At 38.0% G+C, this 17,652-nt stretch overlaps 2 protein-coding genes across 3 annotated transcripts in view; both read right to left on the bottom strand.

The window, feature by feature from the left end:
* LOC124401110 (deoxycytidylate deaminase-like) overlaps nt 1-1,302 on the bottom strand; it is a 45,944-nt gene extending 44,642 nt beyond the window's left edge. Inside the window, exon 1 of one of the 2 annotated variants that reach the window (XM_046873094.1) lies at nt 1,131-1,302. The gene's annotated coding sequence lies outside the window, so the exon portion shown is untranslated. The remainder of the gene's footprint in view (nt 1-1,130) is intronic. The other variant, XM_046873111.1, reaches the window with a different exon arrangement.
* Nucleotides 1,303-3,430: 2,128 nt separating this feature from the next.
* dctd (dCMP deaminase) lies at nt 3,431-11,173 on the bottom strand. Its single transcript, XM_046836473.1, has 6 exons — nt 11,025-11,173; nt 7,933-8,044; nt 7,069-7,204; nt 5,696-5,812; nt 4,644-4,740; nt 3,431-4,110 (listed from the first exon to the last, which is right to left on the bottom strand). The coding sequence occupies exons 1-6, from the start codon at nt 11,063-11,065 to the stop codon at nt 3,966-3,968; spliced, it is 648 nt and encodes a 215-aa protein (XP_046692429.1). The 5' UTR covers nt 11,066-11,173; the 3' UTR covers nt 3,431-3,965.
* Nucleotides 11,174-17,652: the final 6,479 nt, after the last annotated feature.

Below are 17,652 nucleotides of genomic sequence, written 5' to 3'. Positions count from 1 at the left end.
AATGGACTGTCTACACAAAAACTTATGTTCACTTGGACATTTGCTCATTTCTCACCTCACACTTTGTTATTGCGCTAATTGACTGTTCACACAAAACTATGCTCATTTGCACACTGCTCTTCTTAGTATTGCTGCTCACCAATAACTTACCATTGTATATATACACCAGTTTTCTGTTTATAGTAATAGCAATATATTATGTTCACCGTTCACATCCTTCTGTAAATTTCTGTTTATAGTAATAGGCATCTGTATATCATGTTCATAGTACATATATATTCATAGTACATATACATCTGTAAATTACTGTTTATAGTCCTATAATACCATTTAATTTGACTTATGTAAATCATTTAAACACTGCATATCCTACACTTGCTGTTATTGCACTCTGGTTAGACCCAAACTGCATTTTGTTGCCTTGTACTTGTACATGTGTAATGACAATAAAGTTAAATCTAATCTAATAATAGTTAAAGAAAAATGCAAACTCAAGGATGATTTTTCCCTCATGTATAAAGATCCTGACTTTGATAATTCCCTCTGCAACCTTGATGATGTACAAGATTTGCCACCTACAAAGGCTACTGTCAAGGTCATACCATTGGTGACACTGACACTAATACCTACCTCTACCCCCAGTCTATCTGAAGTCTCCTCAGATGATACAGAGATTCTGTTGACACCAAGCTCATCAACAAGAGCGATGGCCAGGATCTTTTGACATTCCAAATTTCCCAGTTGATGTGGAATTCAGACTGAGACAGGCAAATCTTCTGTTTTTACGAGACCGTACTTACATGAATGTGCCAAGAGACAAGAAGCATGGTATTTTGGAGAAACTTGCAGAGGAGATCTACAAATTTGATGCCTATCCAAATGAAGAATGATGTTGTTCTGTGGCATTACCATTAATAAAAAAAAAAAACATCCCTGTCTGAGGGAACCAGGCTCACCAGATGGGTGCTCTGGCTGGAAGAACAGTTTGATGTACAAAATGGGAAACTATCACACTAAACTGAGAAAAGCTGGATATGCAGTGATTGCAATAAACACAGGGATAAAGTGCACCCCGAAAATGGCATCAAAAGGCCTCAAAAGACCAAAAAGGAATGAGGTGAATTACTTACCCAAATTACCTGAGGGCCAGAATAAAGATGGACTAGAGGCTGAAAGAAAGCTCCTGGTTGAAGAAATGAAAAACAGAACCCCAGTGGAACTGTTATCGCTTCAAAGATGGATCAGACCTTCCCACTGTGGAGACGGGAGATTGTGGAGACTTAACCTCTAGTGAAAACCCTGAAGGAGCATTGGCCTGCCCTTTTTCCAGAAAGACAAGTAAGACGTGACACACTTTTTTGTTTACACCAATAATAAATGCCAGTCTAGTCACATGTTTTTTGTTTATTTGCTGTGCATTTCAGAGGTTGGTGCAGGACATGTATGAGGGCAGTGTGACAGCAGTGAAGTGTGCAGTAGGAACGACAGACTGGTTTAAGGTGAAGGTCCGACTGCATCAAGGATCGGCCTTGAGCCCTTTCCTGTTTGCAGTGGTGAGGGACAGGTTGATGGATGAGGTCAGACAGGAGTCTCCCTGGACTATGATGTTTGCTGGAGGTAGCAGAGCTGAAGATGTTGAGGTTTTCGTTGGGAGTGACGAGGATGGACAAGATTAGAAATGAGTTTATTAGAGGGACAGCCCATGTAGGATGTTTTGGTGACAAGGTAAGGGAGGCGAGATTGAGATGGTTTGGACATGTGCAGAGGACATGGGGTATATCGGTAGGAGAATGCTGAGGAGGAAGCCACCAGGAAGGAGGAAAAGAGGAAGGCCAAGGAGGAGGTTCATGGATGTGGTGAGGGAAGACATGCAGGTAGTTGGTGTAAAAGAGGCAGATGTAGAGGACGGGAGGTGTGGAGACGGATGATCCGCTGTGGCGCCCCCTAATGGGAGCAGTCAAAAGAAGAAGAAGAAGAAGATGCTCAGACTATTCTGTTCGTATAACTTATATTTAACATTTATTCTTGCAATTGTTCTTGCAATCCTGCTGCACACACAGCACTTCGCAACTGCAGGTGAAAGGTGACAAATGGGTTCGGTTAAAAGCATCACGAAAAGTGCATTTGATTGACTGAGTGATGGGTATGACTATTAATGGTTTGGCTTTACGTTGCTTATGTGTATGAGAGCAGTGCCAGTTGCTATTGTCTGCTAAGTGATTATAGCACTTCTTTGAAACAAAAGATTTTATTTTACATTTTGTTACAGGCCACATTCCTGACTGTTTTAACAGATGCAAATGTTTTAAAGCTGTAGTGTGAAAATTAAAGGGTTGAGAAATAAACCTGTTATAACTAATGGGATTGTGTGTTACATGTGTATTTTTACTTTATACCAATACTCCACTGTATAGGTATAAATTATAGTGAGTCGTCAGGCATGTTTTTATACTTAAGATACAGACATTCCTTACAAAGTAGACCTTCACTACATTATATATTACCAAATTAATAACTAATTGGATTTACAATGTACTTTTAGTGTACAAACACGTAGGAACAATTTCCTAAGTCTCAAGAGAGACTCTGAGACGGGGCTTTTCAATATTTTTTAAACAACCATCGTCAACCAAACACTTGCCTTTAAGCCTGTAAATAATAAGGAAAATTTACTAAATAAGACTAAAATTACGCATTAGAAATAAAATGAATAGTAAAGTATTAGGACACCAGTAGCAATTTTTCATTTCACTTGTACAAGGAGACCCAAACCTGCTCCAGCATGACGAATCTATTTGCACAAAGCCTCCATGACGATCTCTTGCTATAGAGCTTCTACCCTACTGAACCCCTTTTGGGATAAATGTGAACACTGACTGCACCCCAGGTTTCCTCTCCTCACCTACATCAGTACCTGACTTTACTAACACACTTGTAGCTGAATGAATCTGAAAATAATTTGAGATGAAAGAAACCCTCAAGTGTATAAGACCGGATATAATTTTCAGTGTAATATTTGAGCATTTTAATCTTCCAACAAGCAAAGGAGTGACATTTCTAAAAACCAAAACATTTAATATGCAGTTTAATTGAGAACTAAATAACATTTCTGCCCAGAAAACAAAGTGAAACTGTAGTCATTATATTACTCCTAATATTATAATAAAATAAAAACAGGGTTTGTATCCATTTAGGACTTTTTATTATATATATATATATATATATATATATATATAAAAATAAAAACAAGCCGTTTATTCAATGCTAAGCAGAACCGTTTGTGATGCACCCAAGCACAAGAAGAACCCTGTACCAACATAGAAAAGGTTCTCAAAAGGTCATTGAGTTTGTAGAAAATGTTGGTGTTTACAGTACTCAGCTCACTGCATCAGACTGCGTCCATATGCGTTATTTCAGTAATCAATGTCAGTACAATATAAGATCTTTATTTACTTTACACTGGTAAATGTCTTAAACCCTAATATAATATCTGAAGGTACTGGTTCTTAAAATATTACTAAAGTACAGAAAGGTCACTGCTGTTTAACTGATTTTGGTTGATTTTCATGTTCTGGTCTTGCAGCACTTCTGTAGCACAGCAGTACAGTGACGTCTGATGATTCACTCATTTTTATTTTACCATTTCACCAAACATCAGACCAAATAAACTGCCTACAACTGAATATTTTGATATTTCTTCAATCACTTTTCTGTATTTGATATTTTTATATTTTGGATTCTAGTGTTTCAGAAGCTCAGCATGTTTTGGCTGACGTGTGTAAGGAACGTGGGAAAGTTTTCTGCAAGCACCACTGAAATATCCTACATTATAAAACTCAGTATTTCACTACTCAGTGCCTGGCATCACATTTCAGTAACTTACCTTTGCTGGTCTTCTGCATTTAAACAATTAAAAACCCCAAATCATTTAAATTTAGATTTTATAAAAGAAAAGTTTAGTCTTTTTAGCATGTGTCAGATTTTTGTGTTCCAAGTTTCAGCACTTCTCCGTTTACAGCCGGTGCACAGCCTCCGTCAGACTCGCGCGGTCCCGAGCGACTGATGGAGTCAAAATCAATAACGATCCTGTTCTGCTTTGGATGAAACTGACTGAAAAACACAGAACAATAAGAATAAATTGTATAAATCGTGTTCTCCATGTTCTCTCTTTACCCTTACTGAGATACAGAAATGATAAATACTTTCACTAAACAAGCAGAAGATCAGCCCCATGTTTTGGTCATAAAGAAACCAAGCTAATAAATGGTGTAAGAGCAGCTGAAGGTCTAATGCAGACCTGAGAGAACTCCTAATGCAGCACACTGTGCTTCTGACCAACACAAACCCACAGAAGGTTTCACAATTATAGATGTTCTCTCACCATCATTAACCATGAGGTGACTTTCAGTAAAACGTTTGAGTGATCACTAGCAGTGTACTCAAGGTGGAGAAGAGAACTGAAGACCACTCAGGTGCAGCTGAGGATGTTCTCCACATGAACAGCCTTAATATCCATGTGGTTACTCAGATTTGGTCCATAATTAACGAGAACACGATGCACAACATATATACATTATATATAATGAATGCGGTCTGTATGATCTAGAGGAAGTCTTGCTGACTTCACCTGTGCTGAGACTCACCTGTATGGGATACGTGCCAAATCCAGCAGCCTTCTGGAAGCTTCCATCTCCGGGGTGCTGTGGTATTTATCCGACAGATAAACGACATCTTTTATACCTTTACAGAACATACAGAAGAAACACCTGAGCTTTAAAAGATACACACACAAACTATAACTATCACCTTTTCCATTTCTGTGCTAAACGCTTTAACACTACATATCTGTGTGGCTAAACGGCAAACAACCAAGTGGGCGTGGCTAAATGAATAATGACTGAGGTGGAGTGGGGCGTGGCTAAATGGACAACAACTGGAAGGTGAGTGGGTGTGGCTAAGTGTGTCAATCCAGAGTACCAAGTGGGTGTGGCTAAATGAAATACCGACAAATGAGTGACTAAGTGGATAACTAATAAGAAATTTGTGGGTGTGGCTAAGTGGATAACAGGACCACGAGTGGGTGTTACCAAGTGGAAAGCAGAAAAGCAAGTGGATGTGAGTAAGTAGACAACAGAGGCCATGCCTAAATGGGTCAGTGCAGAGAACCAAGTGGGTGTGGCTAAACAAATAACAACAGACACACAAATTAGCGTGACTAAGTGGATAACCACTAAGAAGTGAGTGGGCGTGGTTAAGTAGATTACTTCAGCAAGTGAGCGTGGCTAAAAAAATAACAAAAAGATAAGTGGGCGTGGCTGAGTAGAGAGCAACCCCTAACTGTGCCTGGTTATGTGGACAACACATGCGGAGTGGGTGTGGCTAAATAGAAAGCAGAAATGAAAGTGGGAGTGACTAAGTAGACAATGACTGAGAACTGAGTAGGCGTGGCTAAGTGGGACACTTTAGACTAACTGATGATTGGGAGTGGTTTAATGGGTTGTGCCAGAGATCCCAATGGGCGTGGCTAACTAACAAATCAAAGTAGCTGTGATTGTTTTAAAGAGACAAATGGGTGTGGCCAAGAGATTTCAGACAGGTGAGTGAAAAACCTGAAACTAAGTTTTCTAAATCAGGAACAGAGACAAGAAAGAGTGTGTGTGTGTGTGTGTGTGTGTGTGTGTGTGTGTGTCCTCACCTGACTGGATGATTAGTTTTGCACACTCGTTACAGGGAAACAGAGCGACGTACATCGTGCAGCCTTTCACAGTCGCAGAGTTTTTATTCATGATGGCGTTCATCTCAGCGTGGCACACTGCAACACACACACACACACACACACACACACACACAGTTAAAAATACATACAATCAAAAGAATGAAAGAACGAGAGAAGGAAATAAACAAAAAGATATGGATAAATAACTAATAAATTAATCTGCTTCTTTTCTTTAGTGTATTAATTCTTTATCAATTTATTTTTCATTATTAGAAAAATGTGTACAAATTGTATTTGTAAAAATGACGGTCACAATAAAGTCTTTATTCTCTTGATATCAGCAGCAGACTCGGGCTGCGGCAGAGGGGAGACGAATCTCACGATCGGAAATACTGGAGCTTTAAATAAATACATCAAATAAGATAAAGATGTTGGCACGCACACATGCGCACGCACGCGCACGCACGCGCACGCACGCGCACGCACGAATCTAAGCATGCTGGAGTGTGAACAGATGTTTGCTCTCCAGAAGAATAGCGCAGGAAGTCCCAGGAGAATCGCTTTTTCTGCCAGCAGTGAAGAACTTCATCAGCAGCTGGATGTGGCGACGCCGAGAAACACCAACACCCCCGAACACCAAGCCGAAGTGTGTTTTACTCCCACATACGAGCAGGTTATACATACAGTCATCAATTATAATAATAGAAGAGATTTCACTAGGTTTTGTGCAGTCGGTGTTCACATTCAAACATGCTCAGGAGCTTCATAATCAGAAGATCTTCCACATCTTCCAACCCTTGTAAAAGTCTGTAGTTCAAGTGAAGGGAAAATTTTATGCATTTGGGGAAAGAACTGCATTCAGGTGGAAAAAGTCAAGTGTCCCAATACTTTTGTCTGCAACACGTGTGGATGAATAATCAGAAAACAGATACATCACACGGTTTCTTGTCGTCCTTAATGTCGATTGTTTTCACACGCAGTGCTTATTCTGTATTTAATTAATTCGAATTGAATTTGTTTTCTTTAAGTCTTAGTTTATGTGGAGAGCCTCAAAGGACCACATTAATAATAATTAATGGCACTTCCAGACAGAAATCCCAAAAGAATCATATAATCATGCGATACTCTAATGTTTTCAGATTTACATTACAGTTTCTTCTCTTGGGGAACCACAGGTAGAAAATGTACTTGTTCTTTGGCGCCGTCTTGTGGCCCAAAACCAAACTGCAGCATTAAAGTGGATTAAAACTATAATGGTTTTACAGTATTTCATTTCACAACTGCAGTGTGTACACTTGTTATTAAATATAATGTATTAAAGTAGCACGATGCAGTGACGTAGAGAAACTGACCATAGGGATATTTAGTGTCCAGACGGTCATCCGCGGATCGAGACCACGGCAAAAGATCATCGTCGCAGCCATTCGGCATCCCGTTATAACCGATTCCCACAATCTTATTCTCCTGATTCACAATACACGCTCCCACCTACACACACACACACACACCTTAGATTAGTGCATCCTTCAGAAAGAAAAAAGAAACAAACAAGAGAGAAATGAAAGTACAAAAAAAAAAATACAACTGTGGGACATCAAACCAAAATTAATAAAAAAAAAAAAACAAGAAAGGAGTGTTAAGTTGTGTGGACAGAGGAGTTCATGGTTGAGCACGTTTTTCTAGGTGATGTGAAGGTGACGAGAGAATAAAGTGGATTTACTGCTGTAGTTATAGAAATAAATGATTTTAGATAATATGTGAGAGAGAGAGAGAGAGAGAGAGAGAGAGAGCGCGAGAGAGAGAGTGAGAGAACACAGGAGGGAAAACTAAGCTCAAAGAATGTGAAACGGAAAAAAAAAGAAAAGAACGAACAAAAGTAAAAAGAAAAAAGAAACAAACAAGAGAGAAATGAAAGTACAAAAAAAATACAACTGTGGGACATCAAACCAAAATTAATAAAAAAAAAAAAAAAAAAAAAAAAAAAAAAAACAAGAAAGGAGTGTTAAGTTGTGTGGACAGAGGAGTTCATGGTTGAGCACGTTTTCTAGGTGATGTGAAGGTGACGAGAGAATAAAGTGGATTTACTGCTGTAGTTATAGAAATAAATGATTTTAGATAATATGTGAGAGAGAGAGAGAACACAGGAGGAAAACTAAGCTCAAAGAATGTGAAACGGAAAAAAAAAGAATCCTGAGATGATCACAGAACACTGATACCTGTGAACTCGGATCTTTGCTCCTCTGAGCAGACAAAAATGCGACGGCCATGAAATACTCGGACCACTCCAGATAATCCTGCCTCTTCCTTGCCTCAGCACCGCCCCCCACGCTGTAATAAAAAGAGACACTCAAGATCAGACACAAACTCCACAGAAATGACAGAAGACTGTGATTCCAGTTAACGTTCAGAGACGGGTTGTTGCTTCACACCAGGCTGTTAACTGTGTGTATGCTGAGTTATCGTTCTTGCTGATGAGACCTATCACAGTCGTGTCATTGGTGAACTTGATGATGTGGTCTGAGCTGTGCATTGCAGTCACGAGTCAGCAGAGTGAACAGCAGTGGGCTGAGCACACAGCCCTGAGGTGCCCCGGTGCTTGAGATGCTGTTCCCAATCCGGACCGACTGAGGTCCCCAGTCAGGAAGTCATTGTTCAAAGATTGTGCAGGACATCATGATGCCTGTGCAGCAAGCTGACAGTTCATACTCCACATGGATTAAGGTAAATACAGTCATCCAACACAAAAGGCTTGATTGACGGGCGTTCTCGTCATGGCAACAGAAACTAAGGAAGGCGGGTTTTTGCGAAGGGTCAATTGCTTTTACATTTATGAAAACTGTAATTACTTTAATCAATCTTTAGTGTAAACAGTCATCAACTTCCTGCATGAGCATGATAAACTTCTTCACAATTTCATAATCTTTATTGTTCAAAACATTTCGCAAAATCTTCCTTTACTGACATTTCCCCGGTTGGCCGTCGACGGTGAGTGACGTCGTGTCCCAATAAAAACACGCCCACTGACAGAGTCCCACCCCTGACACTTGATTGACAGCTTTCAGTGCAAGGACTCAGAAACGCAAACCCCACAAGGCTTCAGTCAGGATTTTGCTTTTTCTATTTAAAATTTGCAGTAACGCAGGATTTGCAATCACCTGTGGATTATGTCGATTTCTGAGTCCACATATAGAAACGCAATTGCAAAGACAAATTCCGGAGTAACAGGAGCTTTGAGGATGGATTTGGACTGTAGTTAATATCAACAGTCTGCTACACTGACTCAGGACTACAGTTTGCTCTGATCATCACTGCACCTCAACATTGTTTATCTGTAATAAATAGACATTCGGTGGCACCCAGATGAGGATGAGGTTCCCTCTTGAGTCTGGTTCCTTTCAAGGTTTCTTACTTCTGCATTTCAGGAAGTTTTTCCTTCACCACAGTCTCCACCGACTTGTTCATCAGGGACAAACTTACACTTATAAAGAACTTCACCTTCATTTATCACCACATTATCAGTGTGATTGTTGTTTATTGTTAAAAACGCAATACAAATAAAAATAAATTAAATTTGCAGCTCCTTTTGAATATTTGCCGGAAGATTCTTCCAAATTTTAATACTTTCTGAAATTGTTTTGGAAAATTATAGAAAAGCAAAAAATCTTTTTAAATCAAAACACTGTACATAGTATGAGGGGTTTATTTTTTATTAAAAGTCAAACAAAATTCATATCATAACAAAATATCACAAATAGAGATTTTTGACCATTTACATGTGTATAAAGAACATCCCTAATAATAATAACAATAACAAAATTGGCATAAAAATTTGACATTCATATTTTTTTTTTATCCAAGTAAAAAATATATTTTAAATAATCAGTACATTTAGTACAAATCAATTTCCAGTTGATTTTCTCAAAAATTATTATTCCAGAAATACTAATGAGATGTTGCTGACAATAAATCAACTACTGAAACATTATTACTTCATGTTCTATCAAGATTAAATATATTTCTTCTTCTTCCGGCTTCTCCCGTTATGTGTTTCCACAGCGGATCATCCGTCTCCACACCCCCGTCCTCTACATCAGCCTCTTTCACACCAACTACCTGCATGTCTTCACTCACCACATCCATAAACCTCCTCCTTGGTCTTCCTCTTTTCCTCCTTCCTGGTGTCTCCATCCTCAGCATTCTCCTACTGATATACCCCATGTTCCTCCTCTGCACATGTCCAAACCATCTCAATCTCACCTACCTCACCTTGTCTCCAAAACGTCCTACATGCGCTGTCCCTCTAATAAACTCATTTCTAATCCTGTCCATCGTCGTCACTCCCAACGAACATCTCAACATCTTCAGCTCTGCTACCTCCAGCTCCACCTCCTGTCTTTTACTCAATGCCACTGTCTCTAATCCATACAACATCTCAGGTCTCACCACAGTCCTATAAACTTTCCCTTTCACTCTCACAGATACTCTTCTATCACAGATCACTCCTGCTATCACTCTTCTCCACCCACTCCACCCTGCCTGCACTCTTTTCTTCACTTCTCTAACACACTCTACATTACTTTGTATAAATATAAATACAGTTTGATAAGATTTATTATTATAAAGAATGATCGTTTAGATTCACTGAAGTCTCACAAAACCAGCTGATACTGAATATTACAATACTATAATCATGAGGTGGTGTTTTGGAATAACGGATTTGTATAAATATTCAGTACATGTAAATAAATACTTTATTATTTCCCCCCTAAAATAAACACATTCACGTCACCGCCTTTCTGAAGACACCAGACTCCTGACGTCACTTCCGTCTTGTTCACTCCGGGAAAAAACTTTCAGTTGATTTTAATTCGTCTTGAATAAAAGTTTAATAAAGTTATTCTACACCTAAATTTCCAGCGTGGTATTTCACCAGTGTTTATTTCACCGGTGTTTATTATTGTTTACTGACCGTGACGCAATGTGAGGTTTCTAAAAATGGCGGAAATACCGGATGTTGTGATTAGCGCTCCATTTTTAGATTTACCATTTTTTACTTTGTTTCACTTCTTTTATATGAAATGTTACTGGTGTGTTTGTGTACATTTACACGAGGTTTATCGGCTACACGTCGCATTAAAAACACGTCATGAAGCCCGCTGTCAGGTCAGCTTGAATATTTGCATCTGTAAACGTGTGAAGATTTACTACATAAAACTTTTCTTTCCGGCTGTTTGAACATAATAAACAGGACACAGGAAATATCAAACGTCTGGCCAAGATGTCTTTGTGAAAGACACTATAAACTTACCCGGAGCGTATCGTGGGCCTGTGGGTTTCCTCCTCATTCATCCTGCTCTCTGTGCACGAAAAACCGAAGACGTCAACACACGCACATGCACGCAGAATAAAAGAGAAAGAAGAGTTTCCCGCGAAAAAAGCCACAGCGGTCCAATCAGATCGCACGCTTTCCCGGAAACGGTGCGTGAGCATTGAAGAAAGTCAGTGCTGCGCATAGAAAAACGCATAACGCAGTCTTTTAACCAATAAAACGTGTTTCATAATTTATCTTAAAGTATTGACGGCTTTTAAGAGCCAATACGGGATAAAAAAAATAATTGGAAAGAGAGGGGCAGTTAATTTCCGAGTTTAAAACTTAATTTATCCTCTTCCAATTATTATTATATTTTTATCCCATATTGGCCCTAACATGCCATCATATAACGTTCTTTAAATACACAATAAAACAAATATGAGAAAAAGTGGTGAAAAGATTGGAAACAGTATTTTATAATTTTGTTAAAGAGATACATGCATGTTCCTTTCATTTCTATACAACAGCAACAACTCGATCTATTAGATAGGGAACAGTCTTCTTATCTCTGAACATAAACAGCGACAGGAAGTATAAGGGCATACTAGTATAAGAGCATGCCAGTAATGTTAGCGTTAATATCCACCTATTTCCTAGGAGCTTCTTTTCTTTTAGCTGCTCCCGCCAGGGATCCCCACAGCAGATCATCCATCTCCATACCCCCCTGTCCTCTACATCTGCCTCTATCAAACCAACTACCTGCATGTCTTGCCTCACCACATCCATGAATCTCCTCTTTGGTCTTCCTCTTTCCCTCCTTCCTGGTGTATCCATCCTGCATGCACTCTTTTCTTCACTTCTTTAACACACTCATTACTTTACACTGTTGACCCCAGGTACCTGAACTTCTCCACCTTCTACACCTCTTCTCCCTGCAACCGCACCCCTCCACTGCCCTCCCTCTCATTCACACACATGTACTCTGTCTTACTCCTACTGACTTTCCCCTTCTCTTCAGCGTGTACCTCCACCTCTCCAGGCTCTTCTCCACCTGCTCCCTACTCTCACCACCAATAACAATATCATCCGCAAACATCATAGTCCACGGAGATTCCTGTCTGACCTTGTCCTTCAACCTGTCCATCACCACTGCAAACAGGAAAGGGCTCAGAGCAGATCTTTGATGCAGTCCAACCTCCACCTTGAACCAGTCTGTTGTTCCTACTGCACACTTCACTGCTGTCACACTGTCCTCATACATGTCCTGCACCACCCTCACACTTCTTTGACACACCTGACTTCCTTATACAATACCACAACTCCTCTCTCCACCCTGTCGTACGCTTTCTCTAAATCCACAAACACACAATGCAACTACTTCTGACCTTCTTTATACTTCTCCACCAACATTACTATTACATTTCTAGACTGTTCTCTAGCTTTGGTTTGCCATTAACAACAAATAATTTCAAACATGACACGACCTGTAAAGAAACACTGAAATAGTGCATGTTATTTCTGCTCATCTGGTGATGCATTTCCTCTTTCTGGCAAGTGGCTGCTTTTGTGGTCTCGATTTCAGTTGTTGTTTTTTTCATTTAACCGCAGTCGTGTGGCACGTAGATCAAACCACAGCACATACAAATGCATGTTGATATTATTATTATTTTTACAGTTTAGAGTTTAGGGGCACGTAGTGCTACTACTTAATTGTAGGGATTATTATTATTATTATTATTATTACTATTATTATTATTATTATTATTATTATTATTATGAATATTATCTATTATTCTAAAACTGATACCAAATCAAACCAAATCGTAAGGCCTAGAGACTTGAAACTTGGCCAGATAGTAGAGCTCAATTTGGGGAGAGGTTAAAAAAGCATCAACTCAATTGGCCAAAGGTTGGTGCTACAGTCCAAATGGCCGTAGCTCGTACAGCGTTTGTCGTTGACTCAAGAAAATGCCTTTCCACCAATCTGAGTTTTGTCCAAAACCTACTTTTATCGCCCGACCTGAACCAAAACAGTGCAGAAATGTTCGCTGGGCAGTGAATATCAATAATTATTTTAAAACGTTGAACTCATCGTTGCAAAGGTTCAACAAAACGTTAGAAATAGGTGGGGCCACTTTTACTAAAATGGCTATAGCACATAAACAGAATGAGATTTCTACACCAAACCTAGTATGCGTGTGTATGAGCTCAAACTTTGTTTAAATAAAAAATTGCGTAGCTTTGACACTTAGTGGCGCTAAACAAAAATAAATGGCTTTAACTACCCAACTGTTTGTCTGATTGACCAGATGTCTCTGTCCAATGTGACACATGGGTCTATAAGGACCTTTATTATATCTCAAAAAACATGGCTGCCATCACCCAATGTATTTAGAGCACCTACTGTATTATACAAAGTTAACGGAGGCCAATCGGAATATAAACATGGTGCCCATGTTCCTAATGTTTTTTTTCTTTCTCATGAGCTTAAGTGCATTAGGTGTTAGAATAATCACTGCTTGCACCTATATTTATTTATTTTTTTAAGGTTTGACCTGCTGTAGTGTATTAAAACAATTCTTTTTTGTTTTTCTCTATATAATCTTTTTAATCTTTTTTTTATTGAAAAAAGATTTTGCCATTCAATGATGAACAATATGCAATTTTTCATGAAAAGTAAAATCCTGAAAAGCAGATTTTATGCTTTATTAGTAGCGTCACAACCTTTCAAACAGGTTAAAAGTGATTATTAAATAATTGAATTAAAATAAATAAAACATTAACATTAAAATTAATTCAGTGTCTGTTCCACAGTTACACCGAATACTTCAGCGTTTTTAAATTTTTAGGTATTATGGGGTTTTTTTTTGTTTTTTAAAATGTGCTAATTATGTATATAATTTGTTATTTGTCTGGCAAGGCTTGGAAAGTTGTATTTATTTATTTATATATTTGTTGCTGTGTTACTTTTATTTAATAAAAGGTGCATTTTATTCATTTGGTTGATGGTTTTATTCTTCATTATCATCATCATCATCTGTAGAAGGAGTTTTTGGAAAAAGAATTAAGAAGCGAGAAAGAAGGAGAAGCAGAAAGGTAGAATACCAATACAATGCCTGTGCACATTCAGTGCTTGGCCCCTTAATTACAAACTACAGAAGACCACCTTATGCCCACCCTTGTTCATGCACCTGGGTTTAGCTACACGATGTGAATAACGGTAGACCTTATTTTGATAGGATAGGATGATCACATCTTCCCCTCCCTCAAACTCAACACAGGATGTCCTACATCCTGTCACCTGCATGCTACAAACTGTAAGCCTACGACTGCATCTGAAAAACACAGCTCCATCTCCATGAATTTTATTGATGGCACACTGATGATCATTAACTCTAAAAGAATACAGGGAGGAAGTATAGTTCCTCAGTGTCCACCAAAGATCGTACCTGGTTACTCAAAACACATCAGGCATCCTGAAAAAATATCCTTCTCCCAATAACACCTCGACTCCTTCAGCTCCTATTACAGGCATCCGAAAAAACATCTTTAGGTGGAGATGATTCTACTGGAGAGTGTTGTTGAAGCCCATCCAGCACACATTCACCAGAAAAACCTGCTGTTTCAACCTCCACCATTTAAAAAGAGTTCGTATTCATCCAAACCTAGAGAAACAGATTCAGCAATAGTTTCTACCATTGAAATGTGAAACTGGTCAAACCAGTAAGACTGGTTTCAGTTTAGAGATTTTTCTCACACACACACACACAGACACACACACACACACAGACACACACACAAGATCATATATGGAACATGGATGTCAAATATGGACGAATAGAAGGTGGGGGGCATGGGGAGACATGGAGGGCTTATATATGGAAGCAAGAAGAATAGAGAGATCTACAATATTGTTGATTTCTGGACAGTTACTGGTTAGATTGTGGTTGGTAAATAGTTAGTGGTAGTTAATAACTGGTTAGTGAGTGTTCTGTGAGTGATTAGTGGTAAGTTAGTGATTGGTTAGTTAGTGACTAATGGTTACTAGTGGTTAGTTAGTGAGTGTTCTGTGAGTAGTGAGAGGGTATTTAGTTGTTTAGTGGTTAGTGAGTACTATGTGAACATGTAGTGAGTAGTGAGTGTTTGGTGATTATTTATTGTTTATATTGTGAGTGTTTGGTGATTATTTATTGTTTTTATTGTGAGTGTTTGGTGATTATTTATTGTTTAGATTGTGAGTGTTTGGTGATTAATTAGTGTTGATTGTGAGTGTTTGGTGATTATTTATTGGTTAGATTGTGAGTGTTTGGTGATTATTTATTGTTTTTGATTGTGAGTGTTTGGTGATTATTATTTGTTTAGATTGTGAGTTGTTGGTGATTATTTAGTGGTTAGATTGTGAGTGTTTGGTGATTAATTAGTGTTGATTGTGAGTGTTTGGTGATTATTTAGTGTTTGAATTGTGAGTCGTTGGTGATTATTTAATGGTTAGATTGTGAGTGTTTGGTGATTATTTAGTGGTTAGATTGTGAGTTGTTGGTGATTATTTAGTGGTTAGATTGTGAGTGTTTGGTGATTATTTAGTGTTTGTATTGTGAGTTGTTGGTGATTATTTAGTGGTTAGATTGTGAGTGTTTGGTGATTATTTGGTGGTTAAATTGTGAGTGTTTGGTGATTATTTAGTGTTTGCATTGTGAGTTGTTGGTGATTATTTAGTGGTTAGATTGTGAGTTGTTGGTGATTATTTAGTGTTTGCATTGTGAGTTGTTGGTGATTATTTAGTGGTTAGATTGTGAGTTGTTGGCGATTATTTAGTGGTTATATTGTGAGATGTTGGTGGTTGGATAGTGGTTATATTGTGAGTGTTTGGTTATTATTTAGTGGTTTTATTGTGAGTGTTTGGTGATTATTTAGTGGTTAGATTGTGAGTGTTTGGTGATTATTTAATGGTTAGATTGTGAGTTGTTGGTGATTATTTGGTGGTTAGATTGTGAGTGTTTGGTGATTATTTAGTGGTTAGATTGTGAGTGTTTGGTGATTATTTAGTGGTTAGATTGTGAGTTGTTGGTGATTATTTGGTGTTTATATTGTGAGTGTTTGGTGATTATTTATTGTTTAGATTGTGAGTGTTTGGTGATTATTTAATGGTTAGATTGTGAGTGTTTGGTGATTAATTAGTGGTTAGATTGTGAGTGTTTGGTGATTATTTATTGTTTAGATTGTGAGTTGTTGGTGGTTGGTTAGTGGATAGATTGTGAGTGTTTGGTGGTTAGTTGGGTTGTGAGTAGTGAGTGTTTGGTGGTTAGTTGGGTTGTGAGTAGTGAGAGGGTATTTAGTTGTTTAGTGGTTAGTGAGTACTATGTGAACATGTAGTGAGTAGTGAGTGTTTGGTGATTATTTATTGTTTATATTGTGAGTGTTTGGTGATTATTTATTGTTTTTATTGTGAGTGTTTGGTGATTATTTATTGTTTAGATTGTGAGTGTTTGGTGATTAATTAGTGTTGATTGTGAGTGTTTGGTGATTATTTATTGGTTAGATTGTGAGTGTTTGGTGATTATTTATTGTTTTTATTGTGAGTGTTTGGTGATTATTATTTGTTTAGATTGTGAGTTGTTGGTGATTATTTAGTGGTTAGATTGTGAGTGTTTGGTGATTAATTAGTGTTGATTGTGAGTGTTTGGTGATTATTTAGTGTTTGAATTGTGAGTCGTTGGTGATTATTTAATGGTTAGATTGTGAGTGTTTGGTGATTATTTAGTGGTTAGATTGTGAGTTGTTGGTGATTATTTAGTGGTTAGATTGTGAGTGTTTGGTGATTATTTAGTGTTTGTATTGTGAGTTGTTGGTGATTATTTAGTGGTTAGATTGTGAGTGTTTGGTGATTATTTGGTGGTTAAATTGTGAGTGTTTGGTGATTATTTAGTGTTTGCATTGTGAGTTGTTGGTGATTATTTAGTGGTTAGATTGTGAGTTGTTGGTGATTATTTAGTGTTTGCATTGTGAGTTGTTGGTGATTATTTAGTGGTTAGATTGTGAGTTGTTGGCGATTATTTAGTGGTTATATTGTGAGATGTTGGTGGTTGGATAGTGGTTATATTGTGAGTGTTTGGTTATTATTTAGTGGTTTTATTGTGAGTGTTTGGTGATTATTTAGTGGTTAGATTGTGAGTGTTTGGTGATTATTTAATGGTTAGATTGTGAGTTGTTGGTGATTATTTGGTGGTTAGATTGTGAGTGTTTGGTGATTATTTAGTGGTTAGATTGTGAGTGTTTGGTGATTATTTAGTGGTTAGATTGTGAGTTGTTGGTGATTATTTGGTGTTTATATTGTGAGTGTTTGGTGATTATTTATTGTTTAGATTGTGAGTGTTTGGTGATTATTTAATGGTTAGATTGTGAGTGTTTGGTGATTAATTAGTGGTTAGATTGTGAGTGTTTGGTGATTATTTATTGTTTAGATTGTGAGTTGTTGGTGGTTGGTTAGTGGATAGATTGTGAGTGTTTGGTGGTTAGTTGGGTTGTGAGTAGTGAGTGTTTGGTGATTATTTAGTGGTTATATTGTGAGATGTTGGTGGTTGGTTAGTGGATAGATTGTGAGTGTTTGGTGGTTAGTTGGGTTGTG

Source organism: Silurus meridionalis, chromosome 2 (genome assembly GCF_014805685.1).
Source record: "Silurus meridionalis isolate SWU-2019-XX chromosome 2, ASM1480568v1, whole genome shotgun sequence".
Lineage (NCBI taxonomy): Eukaryota > Metazoa > Chordata > Actinopteri > Siluriformes > Siluridae > Silurus > Silurus meridionalis.
The sequence above is the reverse complement of the archived record's forward strand: the minus strand, read 5'-3'. Positions and strand labels throughout refer to the sequence as shown.

Bases quoted from the DNA above. Each gene is read 5' to 3' on its own strand.
- dctd (XM_046836473.1), bottom strand. From the start codon at position 11,065: ATGAATGAGGAGGAAACCCACAGGCCCACGATACGCTCCGG. The intron at 7,205-7,932 runs GTATCAGTGTTC...GTGTGTGTGTAG, and splicing joins GCAAAGATCCGAGTTCACAG to GTGGGAGCGTGTATTGTGAA. The intron at 5,813-7,068 runs GTCAGTTTCTCT...TGTGTGTTGCAG, and splicing joins GGACACTAAATATCCCTATG to TGTGCCACGCTGAGATGAAC.